This window comes from Bufo gargarizans, chromosome 3 (assembly GCF_014858855.1).
Source record: "Bufo gargarizans isolate SCDJY-AF-19 chromosome 3, ASM1485885v1, whole genome shotgun sequence".
Lineage (NCBI taxonomy): Eukaryota > Metazoa > Chordata > Amphibia > Anura > Bufonidae > Bufo > Bufo gargarizans.
This window is the reverse complement of record NC_058082.1, coordinates 34,999,269-35,014,287: the sequence shown is the minus strand read 5'-3', so window position 1 is coordinate 35,014,287 and position 15,019 is coordinate 34,999,269. Positions and strand designations below refer to the sequence as shown.

At 46.1% G+C, this 15,019-nt stretch overlaps 1 protein-coding gene across 1 annotated transcript in view; it reads left to right on the top strand.

Annotated features, from left to right (window-relative positions):
- Positions 1-301: 301 nt before the first annotated feature.
- The window catches only part of TMEM135 (transmembrane protein 135), a 349,453-nt gene continuing 334,735 nt past the window's right edge, over positions 302-15,019 (top strand). Inside the window, exon 1 of the mRNA XM_044286249.1 lies at positions 302-660. Within this exon, the coding sequence (XP_044142184.1) occupies positions 343-660 (318 nt within the window). The 5' untranslated portion in view covers positions 302-342. The remainder of the gene's footprint in view (positions 661-15,019) is intronic.

The window sequence follows — 15,019 nt, the reverse complement described above, 5'->3', positions numbered from 1 at the left end:
TTTTTGGGTGGTTTCTATGATATAAGCCTCACAAAGTGACTTCAGACCTGAACTGGTCCTTAAAAAGTGGGGTTTGGAAATTTTCTTCAAAATTTTAAGAATCGCTTTTAAACTTCTAAGCCTTGTAACGTCCCCAAAAAAAGAAAACTGGCCTGGGGTAGAAGGGGTTAAAAAAAGTATATGTGTGACATTCCTAGGACAAATGTCGCCGTGTAGTCCGCAGCATCTCCTATGTGTGACAGATTGGGTAATGTTTCTAGGGATGTCTCTCTAAGAAAAACGCATCAGTAAAGCGAAGTGGCCAGCAGCACCTGCGGTTTATGTTATCCGCACAGCGACGCAATGTGTGCTCGCGGTCCGCGTCCCCGTGCGCGCCCCCGGCGTCCTGATCCCGCCAGGTCTTTGGACGGGAGTAACCCCGGCGGGGGAGACCTTTACTCTTCTTCCAGCGGGGAAGACGACGACACCGCCTCCCCTTCCTCCTCACTCCTCCTTCTCCTCCAGCACCACCAGGGCAACATGGCGGCGCACAGCAAGTCCATTCCTCACAGCTGCTATGAGATCGGGCACACATGGAGCCCGTCGTGCTTCACGTCCTACCTGCAGATCACGCAGGGCGCCATGGAGGAATCCTTCAAGATCTACGCGCCCCTCTATCTGGTGAGAGCTGACACTGACAGTCAGAAGGGGGAGGGTGTAAGGAAGCCGAGAGGGCTCAGCTGCGGTCACTAATTGTACTGTGGGCCTCATAGTGGAAAACCGGCAAATATAGACGGTAACGGGCGGTTACAGCAACCAATCAGGTGACGGCTCTTATGCCTCCACTGCCAATCAGAACGCTGCTTTCAATTTTTCACTGGCGAGGGGAGAATGAAAGCTGCCAGCTGATTGGTTGTGGTTGCTATGCACACCCACTCTAGTTATGCCCGTTTCAATTACATGGCAACTATGCGGCCCCCTATACTCTGCTCTAACTGCTGACAGGCTGCAGTGTAGGGGAATTGAACAAGGTCCCCCTCCCTTTTGAAATAGTGAGGGGGCTCTCCATAGCAACCAATGAGGTTATTGCTTTCACTTACAAAAAGGCTCTGGTTGCTATGGGCAACAGCTGCAGGTTATGGAGGTGTAGGGCGTTACTGGACGGCAAGTCATGACCTCCTGAGGGACTATAAATCCCAGCATGATGATAAAGAAGTATTGGACTTAAAGGGTTGCCCTATCTGGACATTTAGAACATATCGATAGGATAATGTCAGGGGTCCTCTCCTATCTCAAGAGCGGGACCCCCTAAGTGCAGTGCATGCGTGGCCATCCCTCCATACACTGCTGAGGGGCGGACTCCATGTATGAGTGTGCGCTCGCCTTCGCTTCGAGGGCCCCGAGATAGGAGCGGGTCCCTAATAAACTCCAAATTGACATACGTGATGAAGCGCGGGTGACGGTCCACGGATCCGTGCTGATTCCCAGTCATCCCTTGGCAGTCAGTGTATCTGGGTAATAGGTCACTGTCCGCAGTTCACAGGCAGCGACGGATAAAGCGTAACTGTCAAGGTGACTATTACCTTAGGATTAAAGGGGTTGGCCGACATTCAGGTGGCTGGACAGCGTCCACACGGCGCTCCCTCTCTCGCAGTGTCCTATTTCCAGCTATTTGCATTCCCCGTGTAGTAACAATTCTAGAGCATCTTTTCATATAACTCTATGCTGCGCCATTCCTCTATTATTCCTTGTAGAATTTCTGAATGGATTTCCAGCAGTCTGTTACCAGTAAGAGGGGGGGGGTGTCCCTGCACAGTCTGATACTATCCAATCAGCGCTGCCGTGACAGACTGTGCAGGGACACCCCCCTTACTGGTAACACCCAAGTGTTCAGAAACTTCTAGCAGGAATAATAGAGGAACGGCACAAGGTAGAGTCATAAGAATAGATGCTCTTGTTACTACATGAGGAATGCTTGTAGTTACTGAAAGAGACGTATCCGAAGGGGGGGCATTCTGTACATTTTCTTGAATGTTTTTCACCCCCCCCCCCCCCCCCAAACCTCCGTCCACACGTAGTGGAAACGCTGAGGATTTTACGCCGCAGTGAAATACAGTAGCCTTGCAGCGAATGGAAAAAAAATGTCACCCGCATGTGTTGCAGATTTTACAATTATTTCTCCGGATTTTCACAGCAGATCTCATGCGGATCCGAAAAATACAGATGCGGTCGGTGTTGCATCCGCATTTTTGGCAGACCCATTGATCTCATTTTGGCGAGAAAGTATAGGACACGTTCTAACTTTTTGCAGAACGAACATACGGATTCGCAAAGCGCATGGGTAATCCATGTGCTTTCCGCAAAAAGGTAGAACATGCCTGTAAAATACGGAGGGTGTAAATACACAACAAAATCCGCCTGTAAAGCGCGCACATTTTGCATTCAGGTCAGAAAATCAGGGTTTTTTTTTTTTCTTTCTCATGTGGACATAGGCAAAATATTATTTATTTTTTTCTTTTTACCTGAAACCTAATTCTGGCATGAGGCCAGCTACGCTGAAGATGAGGAGATCTTAGCCCCTAGTCCAGGGATCAGCAACCTGAGTTGTGACACTACAATTCCCAGCATGCTCCATTCATTTCTGTGAGAGTTCTGAGAAGAGCAGAGCAAGTATGGATGCTGGGAGGAGTTGTAGTTTTACAACGGCTGGAGTGCAGGCGGTTGCCGACCGCTGCCCTAGGCACACCATGTCAGGTGTTTGCCTCCAGGTGTTGCACAATCTGATGATCGCTGCTGACTGTCAGGTGATGTTACGTGGCGCGCTGCTGACAGTGATGGGACTGTAGGGACACGAGTGGTCAGATTCAGAGGGTTGTCCCATTACAAACACTTATCGTGGTGGGGTCCGAGCACAAACGGGGACCCTGTGTTCCACCACTGGAATAGAGCGGTGGTCACACATGCGTGCCGCCACTCTATTGAATTCTATGGTTCTGCTGAGTACAAGCTATCTCTGGTAGACCAGTGGCAGTAGGCATGTGTTACTGCCGCCCCGTTCAAATGCAGGAACACTGAACCCCTGCTTGTGTGATTGGCGGGGGGTCCAGCGGTAAGACCCCCTCTGACCAGACACTTATCCCCTATCCTGTGGATGGTAAAGGGACAACAACCCCTTTAAATGTACAGCGTCCATAATTGCTCTGTGTAAGTGGAGCTAAACGAGCGCTGATCTCGCCCCCAAAAAACCTCCCCAACATATATATCTCAGACTTCTGCTTTAGGGCTCGTTCACACGAACGTGTGCTGCCCGTTTCCGTATTGTGGACCGCATTTGCGGATCCGCAATACACGGGCACCGTTCTGTGGCCATTCCTCTTCACGGATGCAGATCCATTCACTTCAATGGGTCCGCAAATCCGGAGATACGGAACAGAAGAACGGAATGGAACACTACGGAGTGCTTTCTGGGGTTCCGTTCCGTGCTCTATCTTTTTGCAGAACGGAGAGATCGCGGACACATTCAAGTTAATGGGTTCACGATCCCCATACGGCTGCCCCACGGACGGTGTCCGTGCATTGTGGAACGCAATTTGCTGTCCACAGCACGGGCTTTACAAGTTCGTGTGAACGAGCCCTTAAGGGGATGTCAAATTTTTTGCCCCTTTTTAAATTTAGCTATTACTGCGCTGTACCTAAACAAAAAAATGTGCTACCCTGCTCCATTTTAGTGCCGAGGGCCAGATCCACGCTCCTTACGGTCTTCCGACATGCCGCCACTGGGTCTCATGTTGCCTGCGGACACGTCACAGGGTAGTGCCGGCCATGCCCTTTAGTTATGTTTTGGCTGAACCTGACAATTTTGGCGGAGCCATCTAATTTGTATAGGGGCTTCCTGACGCTCCTCCGATGTCGTATGTCAGGCATGTTGGATTTCAGCTGGCCCTTTTGTTTGGAGGAGGATGAGCCACAGTCCGCTTCCTCTCCCTTTTCCTTCTGAGGTCACATGCTCAGCCGAGTCGAGCATGCATGTGTACGAGGTGTCTGGGAACGATAGCTGTCGGAGCTATGTTATCCGTATGGCCGGCCGCCGTGGTGTGGAGTCTTTCGCAGAATGCCTTTGTATTGGGAGGTTGGCCAGACCACAAGGACTATGTCTTGGTGTGCAGCCGCTTCATAGGAGTCTATGGATTCATCTGGTGTCAGGTTGGGAGGCTTTCTTGGCATACCAGGAGCCCACACAGGCCGCCCAGGGAACCTAGCCTTAAAGGGTTTCTGTCACCAGAATTAACCCTATTAATCTAGCTGACATTAGCGATGTGCTAATGTCAGCTGAACCTAACTAGCCTATTCTTACGTTTATCTGTGCCCCCGTTACTGCAGAAATATAACTATTATAATATGCTAATTAGCCTCTAGGTGCAGGGGGGGCGTTGCCCCTGCTCCTGGAGGCTCCGTTCTCCCACCTCTGGCCACGCCCTGCTGCACTAGATTGACAGGGCCAGGCAGCCTTCACCTCCAACTCCCGGCCCTGTGCGCTGGGGAAATCTTGCGCCGTTCAGTATTCGGCGCAGGCGTAGTGAGGAAGCCGGCGAGCGCCCTTCACTCACTGCACCTGCGCCGAATACTGAACGAGACGGCGCCGGCGCGAGATTTACATGGCAGACAGGAGGAAACCAACGCTGCCTGGCCCTGTCAATCTAGTGCAGCAGGGCGTGGCCAGAGGTGGGAGAACGGAGCCTCTAGGAGCAGGGGCAACGCCCCCCCTGCACCTAGAGGATAATTAGCATATTATAAAGTTATATTTCTGGAGTGACAGGGGCAGAGATAAACGTATAAATAGGCTGGTTAGGTTAAGCTGACATTAGCACATCGCTAGTGTCAGCTAGTTTAATAGGGTTAATTCTGGTGACAAAAACCCCTTAAAGGGGTTCTCCGGTACCATCAAACAGTTAAAAAAAAGAAAAGAGGTCAGTGCCCCACAGATCCTTCTGCTGTCATCTTACCGCTCTCTCAATGCCATGTCCGATTTAGCAGATTTGCCGAGTCTGGGACGGCATCCCTCGAGTGGGGCCCCTCTATTTATAGTCCTGGTCGAGCGCGGTGTTGTGGAGAAAAAGTGCTGAAGAAGTCTTGGGCCCTTGGTTTTCGGGATTGGTCTGACCATCACCACTCAGGAAGCCGATAGACATTAGATTAAAGGGGTGTTCCCTTTCTTCTACTTTCCGGACACATGCATGCTCATCCAAGAAGAGTGTGCGTGTGCATAGAACAGTTTTAAGTCATAGTAATCGAATGGCAGAGTTACAGAAAAAAACGTAGTCCGCTCGGCAGTTTTGACAGTCCCTACCACCTCTGGCCTCTGCAGGCAGGACAGGGACTGTCATTAATTTCTGTGGTTATGCCATAAATGTCTGAGACGGGAATACCCCTTTAATGTCAGCAGATCCCGCCGATAAGGAATCTATTGTGTATAAGGACAGCTCGACTATACCCTGACATGTTCAGCTGGCGGGGGTCCCCATCCCACTGTGGGACTGAGATCCCATGTAAATCTCATTATAACCATATATAGGGGAGCTGGCCGAGCATGCATGTGCTCCTCTCCAGGGAAGTGTATTGGAAATATGGTGACAACTGACTGCCAGGTAAAGAGGACACGCAGTAGGTGTCCAGCTTCTGACCTCCGAGGTGAATAGAGAGGCAGGGGTCTGAAAACAACAGTGCACCAACCAGTTCTCCCAGTCCGGTTGTGATGTGGCCTGAACAGGGAGGATGGGTGTGGTAGGCACATGCCATTCCTGAAATACAGCCCTGATAACCAGGATGAGGCATGTTGGATTTCAGTATGCCCTATCCTTTTTCCTGTGCAAGATAAGCGGTGTCAGATGTGCGGCAGCCACTTATCTCATGGGAAATTCTCAGTCAGGGGATGAAATCCAAGTCAGCTATCTGCCAGAGATCAGTCAGCAAGGGTTTTACGATGGTGGCCATGACATGAAGGCTGCAGATCAATGTTAAAGGGGTAGTATCCACACGACGCACCATAAGTGTCTCATAGGTGAGGGATCCGCCTCCGAGACCCACCTGTATCTGCAGAACGGCAACCCATTGCAAACTGCGGTAAATGGAGAGGTGACCGCGCATGCGTAGCTCTCCATTGACTGTTATAGAACCTAGTATTATACTGAGCACGCCGCCATAGCATTAGATAGAGAGAGACGCGCATGCACAGTCACCTCTTCATTCCCTGCACCGCAAAGCGGGGGCCCCGTTCTTGAGATAAACGAGTGAGTCCCAATGGTGGGAGCCGCGTCTCTCAGACATTTATGGCATAAGCTGTGGATATGTCATAAATGTGTTCATGGGGAAAACCCCTTTAAAGGCTGTGTTCACCTTTTTTATGATTTTCATTTGACTCAACTTGAGCTAAAAATAATTTCTTCAGTTTGTCTTTATTAAAAATATTGAGCCGTTCTGTCACAAGGGGTTAACTGTTTTTCCAGCTGTGTGAATGTACTTTCACGTTCACTTTGTGCAGTCATCTGATAACCCTTATTTCTAAATTACTGGGAGGTCATAAACACTTATTTAATCCACATTCTTATCAGTACGCTAAGGATTGAGCTATAATGAGTGTTTATAAGGTCAGAGATCAGACATAAGGAGCCCGTCAGCTCAGCTGCCTGACAGAACGGATAGAAAATTCAGATTCAGCTACTAGAGAAACTCAAGGCTGCACAGAGACAGGGGTTCAACATTTTTAATAAAGACCAAATGAAAAATGATTTTTAGCTCAAAATGAGTAGAATGCAATAGTAAAACATAATTGCCCCCCAAAGATGTAGATAGCCTTTAAGGGCTCATGCACACGAACGTATATTCTTTCCGTGTCCGTTCCGTTTTTTTGTTTTTTTTTGCGGACCGTATACAGAACCATTGATTTCAATGGGTCCACAAAAAAAAAAAAAAAACGGAAGTTACTGTGTTCATTCCGTTTCCTTATGTCCGTATTTCCGTTCCACAAAAAAATAGAACATTACGGACAAGGATAGTAGTGTTCTATCAGGGGCCAGCTATTCCGTTCCGCAAAATAGGGATAGATCATCAGTTAAATGAAAGTGCAGAACCCCTTTAATGTCATACAGGCAATGTCCTGTGTTCTTATTATAAGACCCACTGGGGCATATAAACATTATTAGGGGGATCCTGATTGGGGGCCCCATTTATGATGGAGCATATGTTAGATGTTGGTAAATAACCCATTGGGAGCTTCCAACCAATCTGAATCATCTGATAGACACTCATAGCTCGTAACATTGCTCAATGTCCAATGGGTTAACCCTTTAATGAAAGCTTTTTGCCATCAGATTAACCAGGGGTGTAGCTATAGCGGGTGGTGAGGTAATAGTCGCTACTGGGCACAGGAGCCTGAGGGGCCCCTAAGACCCTTGTGCCACATAAGAAGTCACCGGTATTATAGAAACTGCCTGCAGGTCATGTTACACCACTGCCTGGAGAGAAGGGGTTAGGTCAAGAATTTGGCATGGGGGCGGGGGGTGCATTTTCAGTTTTTGCCTCAGGCAGCATGAAGGCTATGTGCTCCCCTGTCCACAAAGCACTGAGGGAAGGGGGCCCAAGCTGAACTCTTGCACCAGGGCCCATGAGCCTTTAGCTATGCCCCTGAGAATAACCCATACTTGCCAACTCTCCGAGGACATCCGGAAAGCTATCAGAAAAGTTGGCTAGTTTCCCTGGCTCCTTATGGAGGCCTGCTTTCTCCCATAAATTGTGTGTATTCCTCGAATGCTGCATTATTATACTCTAAACATGCAATGAGAGGGTGGCACGAAAAAGAGGTGTGGTCAGTTTTAAAGCGCTCAAAAATGGGTGTGGTCTGTGGAAAGGGGCATGGTTATGCATCACAAACTAGGACCTTCTGGAGGACAACTTATGAAAGTTTGTAGGGGTGGATTAAAGGGGTTTTCTGGGACAGATATTGGTGGCCTAGCCTCAGGATAGATCATCAGGATCATATCAGTGGACGTCCGACACCCCACATCCCTACCCAACAGATGCTTCCTGCTGGCATGGGAACTCTATAGTGGATGGGAGGCTCCGTCCAACGTGTAATTTCTGGCGTAACACAGCTCCGTTCCCATGCACTTGAATGGGACCTCAGCTGCAGTGCCCCGGCACAGCCATTACACAGAGCCCTCTGCTTCTCCTCCATCCACCGTATTGTTTCTAGTGCCAGAAACTGCAGGGAACAGCTGATTGGTGAAGATACCAGTTGTCGGACCACCACCACTCTGGTATCGATGAGCTATCTAAGTCCCTGGAAAACCTCTTTTAGGGTCCATTCACTCGTCCTTAGAATGGGTCCGGACCCATTCATTCTCTATGGGGTTGGAAGAGATGCACAGTGTGCTGTCCGCATTCGCATTTCCGGAGCGCAGCCCCGATCTTCCGGTCTGCAGCTCCCGGAAAAAATAGAACATGTCCTATTCTTGTCCAAATTGTGGACAAGAATAGGCATTTCTATGGGGGTGCCGGCCGGGTGTATTGTGGATTTGCAATACACTACGGACGTGTGAATGGACCCGAACCCTGTGTTTCTACTTACTGATATCATCTGTAATATTAATAATTAATTGATGATTTTCCGTTGATGTCTCTGTCCAACTCCTTCCCATCTGTGTGGGTCTCCATGCCTCGGGAATTCTGTTGTCCTTCACTTCTCAGTAGGCATTGAACTGGCTCCATGTGATGGTTTTTTCACAGTTCTGGTAGATATAGACATCAGATGTCAGGTAGTCACTAGTGGAACTTAATTATAATGTAATCACAGAGTACCTTCGCCAGTGTAAAACGTAACCTTGACTGATGATCGTTAAAACTCACCCAATGTGTGCCCATAGAAAGCAGTTAACAATGAGGCTGGGTAGGACAAGGAAAGGAAAATTGACTCCCCCTCACACTAGCCCTATCAAACTATAGGCCCTGCCTAGCAAAAACGGAATGGCGATCCCGTGTCAGGAACCTCCTGATAGGCACTATATGTCCCTGACCAGGGATAGATACCGCCACCCGAGAAAAGACCTATTATGACTACAGTCGAACAGTAAGGTCATTGGTCAATGCATGTATCAGAAAATAATAAGGTTACAACAGAAATAATCGCACATAATACATACCGTATATGCTCCCAAGTAAACCAGTGGCGTCCAGGCTTTGATCACCAGTGGGGAAAAAAAAAAAAAGGAGCACATGCCATATGTCCCAGGAATGCAAACTTCGCCCCGACGCGTTTCTCTGAACCGTTCTCTGGGGTCAGTTCATCAGGGGACCACATATAACAAAAAGACTCCAAAAAACTAACAATACAGAAATGGAGGCAACAATATGTGTGCGAATCAGATTCTATTCTTGTAGTAATACCAAATGATAATGGTAAATCTCATGGCCCACGTATTTGGAACCAAAGACAATTCCCACATATTTGCAACCAAATATAATACATCTGCATCACACGCCCAACGTCCGCAGGGCTGCTACTACTGAGACCCTTTTTAAAATTCTGGTTGTGATTTGAAGGGTGGCTCCACTATTCAGAGAAAAACGGGTGAGGTGCAGAACTGCTGTATGGATCACCCTATCCAATGGTATAACTAATAGTGAGTAAAGGTATAGCGGAATATAGCTGAACACTGTAGTATACTATATTGATTTAATACAGACCAAAATATTGTACATAAATGCATAAATCTTGTGATATATAATTTGGCGCCCGATATAAAATAGCATATAAAAACTGAAATACGATAGTAAATAGTACAATGATAAAAAAATATAAAGTAAAATGGTTCTCCCAAATAAGACTCGCTGGTGTTGCGCAGTATGTACGCCACTAGGGCAAGTATTGTTAGTAGCGTAATGTCAGTGTAACCGCTGACTGCCTGCGATGGAACTGGACTTGTACCAGTGTTCTGAAAGTCCAGATTAGGAACGCTGGTATGAGGAAACAATGTATCGTCTTATTGACAATGTCTCCAAAGTTTTAATGTTGTAATAATGTTTCCCAAACGTAGAGCGTAGATTTCAACCTTGTATATTATAGGTAATAAATCATATCCTAGGAATACAGGTTGCTTGTGTAGGAAATGGAACGCCAAGGCCTCGGTGCGGCGTCCCGCACGGTCAGTAGCCTGGAGTACACTTACCCTACCAGTATAGGCTGAGGTATACGAGCCGTCTGTATGGCAGCTGTGGTCTCGGGCTCTTGGCGTCCCACGTAGATACCTGATGTCTCGCGTAGCTAGGTCGATATGACGAGGTTCGCGTCAGGGGTCACGTGATCGGACTCGAATTCGCCGGCTGCTATTTGAATCGCATTGTCTGTAGAAGCGCTTGTATGAAGAAATCTGTAATGATTCGATCTAGCTCGATCTTTGTACGCGAGTCTTGTAACTTTCCAGTATCCTCCACGTCCTTTTAAAATTCTACCACCACACACCATTTAAATACTGATAATCGATGACATCGAGATAACAGCAGGATAGGCCAATAAACCTAACAATCGCTATGGCAGAAAGGGGAGGATACGATTATACTTCCCCCAAATCCTAGATGAGATGCCAAGCCTGGAGAGGGTACGACAAGGGATCAGTCTGGGTCAGCACAGGGGCATTGGTGGTGCAGTGGTGGCCATCTTGATGGAAAGTCTGGTCTCTGTCCATGTCGGCATGCAATCAGCGTCGCTCTAAATACCCGGAAGTTGGCGGTGGAACGCAAATACAGGAAGTAAATCGCAGCTATTACTAATAATACAGAAAAAAGGACAGAGAAACTATTGGGCATAAACATAATTGTACAGCTGAGCAGCCACTATACCCTATTACTACAAGAAGATTATTTGACTTTTGAAAATGAGTATTTTTGCCATATATCATTGGCACCTCATATCGGCTTAGCAGACGGGGGATGGGGAGGTAAAAAAAGATGAATATTAGGTGCAAAATTAAAATTCTAAGTAGCACCCTACCTCACCCATAGATACAAATAATAATAACAGACGGGCCAGTCCAAACACGTAATTATTTAAATAAAGCACACACCATCAATATACTCATTAAGGCCACGAGGGGTAACGGTGTTCAGCCTATATGTCCTTCTAGCTTCTTTCTGTTTCAAAATGGTGTCCAGATCTCCACCTCTAATGCCTGTCCTGATCGTCCCAGGCCTCACCATTATGTTTCACAGTCACATGTCTGGAGATTGGTTTGTCACGTTTGTTTCTCACATCCCCCACATGTTCCAAAATCCGTCTCTTCAATGCGCGGCACGTTTTGCCTACATACATCAAATTGCACGAACATTTTACATAGATATATCACACCCTCGGTATTGCAGTTAGCAAAAGAGCGGGTATGGTTTACCCTGTGTCCACCAGAATCTGAGAACTGAGACCCTCTAACGAGTGGCCGCAACGAAGGGTACCAGTCTGTCTATTGGTCAGACATGTCTCATTTTTTTCAATCAAGTCTCAAAATGGCTTTGAACCAAGGTATCTCTTAAATTGCGACCACGTCTATACGTAATTGCTGGAGCATCTGGAATAAATCCAGAAATATCCGGATCGGTTTTCAGAAGTGACCAATATTTACCAAGTACATTTCTCACTTCCTGTGCCAAGGAATCGAACATTCCAATAAGGGCTCATGCACACGACCGTATGCCCTCCGAGACATACGGGCCATATGTTCCGGAGCGGCATACATCGTGCGCATGGGGGCGCACAGCATCATAGGAACCTATGATACTGTTCGCTCCCGATTTCCCTTCTTTAGTGAAATAGGATGAAAACTCCCTCATTGCAAAAAACTGTTAGTGGAGGTACCTTTACGATGTAGGGATGTCTGAATCATATTATCTTTTTTTTTCCGTAGCTGAATATCTAGAAAAGCAATAGAATCTTTCTGTATCTCATGGGTAAAAATGTGATGGTGCCTCCATAAATATCTGTTCCATGAATTATAATATTTATGCTGTGCCGTCTGAGCCACCTCATGGTTCACATTTGCATCCACATTTGTTTCTGTAAGGAAAGGAGATGCAAATAATATCATCAGTAGAAGCTTTATGACAACCTTGGCTGTTGAAAGTGGTGCGTCATCTCTGTTTGAGATATCTGACCAGGTACATGATCTCCGGCTGTTATCTCTTATGCTCGAAGCGAAGTTGTGTTTCTTAGATTTTCAGTATAGATCGGGCTAGGCTCTTGACCTATCTAACGTTCCCATACAGCCCTGTCGGCCAGATTCAGTGCATTTAGGAATTCTTTAGACCAGGCATGCTCAACCTGCGGCCCCCCAGCTGTTGTAAAACTACAACTCCCATCATTCCCTGACAGCCTACAGCTATCATCCTACAGAAGGACAACGTAGGAGTTGTAGTTTTACAACAGCTGGAGGGCCGCAGGTTGAGCATGCCTGCTTTAGACCCTTTCACTTTTTTGACATTTTGTTATGTTGCGGCTTCGTGCTAAAATTAAAAAAAAAAAAGGTTTGTCCTCATCAATCTGCACTCAATCCCCCTTGAGAAAAAAATTATTTTTAGAAGTTTTAGCAAATTTATTAAAAAGGAGAAACCAATTTTGCATAGACATAAGTACAGTACTCAGACCCTTTACTAGGATATTTGACATTTAGCTCTGGGGCCTTCCATTTCTATTGATCATCTTTGAGATATTTCTACACCTTGATTGGAGTCGCGGTGCTAAATTCAGTTGATTGGACATAATTTGAAAAAACACAGCCCTGTCTGTATAAGGTCTCACAGCTGACAATGTATATCTGTCACGGAAGGTGTACAGGAAACTAGAAGGCACAAAATGAATATCCGACTCACTGGATCCAAAACTAAGGAACAAAAGGGAGAGCCCTGCATCAGACCTGGCTCTCTCCCTGACTGCTCAGCCTATGCGAAAATCCCAATGGTAGATGATCGCATATCCTCGTACCTCGACTGTATAACACCTGAACACCCTATAATAGTGAGGGGACACGGCCACCGGCTCCCTACACTTGATACGGAGGGAGTCAGGGTCACCTGGAATCCAGCAAACAGAAAAACACAAATGAATGAACAAAACTTATCTGTAGAAGACTCAGAAGTAGGATCAGAAACATAGAAACATAGAATGTGTCGGCAGATAAGAACCATTTGGCCCATCTAGTCTGCCCAATATATCTGAATCCTATGAATAGCCCCGGCCCTATCTTATATGAAGGATGGCCTTATGCCTATCCCATGCATGCTTAAACTCCTTCACTGTATTTGCAGCTACCACTTCTGCAGGAAGGCTATTCCATGCATCCACTACCCTCTCAGTAAAGTAATACTTCCTTATATTACTTTTAAACCTTTGCCCCTCTAATTTAAAACTGTGTCCTCTTGTGGTAGTTTTTCTTCTTTTAAATATGCTCTCCTCCTTTACCGAGTTGATTCCCTTTATGTATTTAAAAGTTTCTATCATATCCCCTCGGTCTCTTCTTTCTTCCAAGCTATACATATTAAGGTCTTTTAACCTTTCCTGGTAAGTTTTATCCTGCAATCCATGTACTAGTTTAGTAGCTCTTCTCTGAACTCTCTCTAGAGTATCTATATCCTTCTGGAGATATGGCCTCCAGTACTGCGCACAATACTCCAAGTGAGGTCTCACCAGTGATCTGTACAGCGGCATAAGCACCTCCCTCTTTCTACTGCTTATACCTCTCCCTATACATCCAAGCATTCTGCTTGCATTTCGTGCTGCTTTATTACATTGTCTTCCCACCTTTAAGTCTTCTGAAATAATTACTCCTAAATCCCTTTCCTCAGATACTGAGGTCAGGACTGTGTCGAATATTCTATATTCTGCCCTTGGGTTTTTACGCCCCAGGTGCATTATCTTGCACTTATCCACATTAAATTTCAGTTGCCAGAGTTCTGCCCATTCTTCTAGTTTTCCTAAGTCCTTTTCCATTTGGTGTTTCCCTCCAGGAACATCAACCCTGTTACATATCTTTGTGTCATCAGCAAAAAGACAAACCTTACCATCGAGGCCTTTTGCAATGTCACTTATGAAGATATTAAACAAAATTGGTCCCAGTACAGATCCCTGTGGAATCCCACTGGTAACATGACCTTGTTTTGAATGTTCTCCATTGACTACAACCCTCTGTTGTCTGTCATTCAGCCACTGCCTAATCCACTCAACAATATGGGAGTCCATGCTCAATGACTGGAGTTTATTGATAAGTCTTCTATGTGGGACAGTGTCAAAAGCCTTACTAAAATCTAGATATGCGATGTCTACTGCACCAACACCGTCTATTATTTTAGTCACCCAGTCAAAAAAATCTATAAGATTTGTTTGACATGATCTCCCTGAAGTAAACCCATGCTGTTTTTCATCTTGCAATCCATGGGATTTTAGATGTTCCACAATCCTATCCTTTAATAGGGTTTCCATTAATTTGCCTACTATTGATGTCAGACTCACTGGTCTATAGTTGCTCGATTCCTCCCTACTACCTTTCTTGTGAATGGGCACGACATTTGCCAATTTCCAATCTTCCGGGACGACTCCTGTTACTAATGATTGGTTAAATAAATCTGTTAACGGTTTTGCCAGCTCACCACTAAGCTCTTTTAATAATTTTGGGTGTATCTCATCAGGCCCCTGTGACTTATTTGTCTTCACTTTAGACAGCAAACTTAGAACATCTTCCTCTGTAAAGACACATGCATCAAACGATTTAATAGTCATCCTTTCTAGTGGAGGTCCTTCTCCTTCTTTTTCTTTTGTAAAAACTGAACAGAAGTATTCATTAAGGCAGTCGGCTAGCCCTTGATTCTCTTCTACATACCTTCCGTCCTTTATTTTTAATTTAGTTATTCCTTGTTTTAATTTCCTTTTTTCATTTATATATCTGAAGAATGTCTTATCCCCTTTTTTCATAGACTGAGCTAGTTTTTCTTCTGCCTGCGCTTTAGAAGT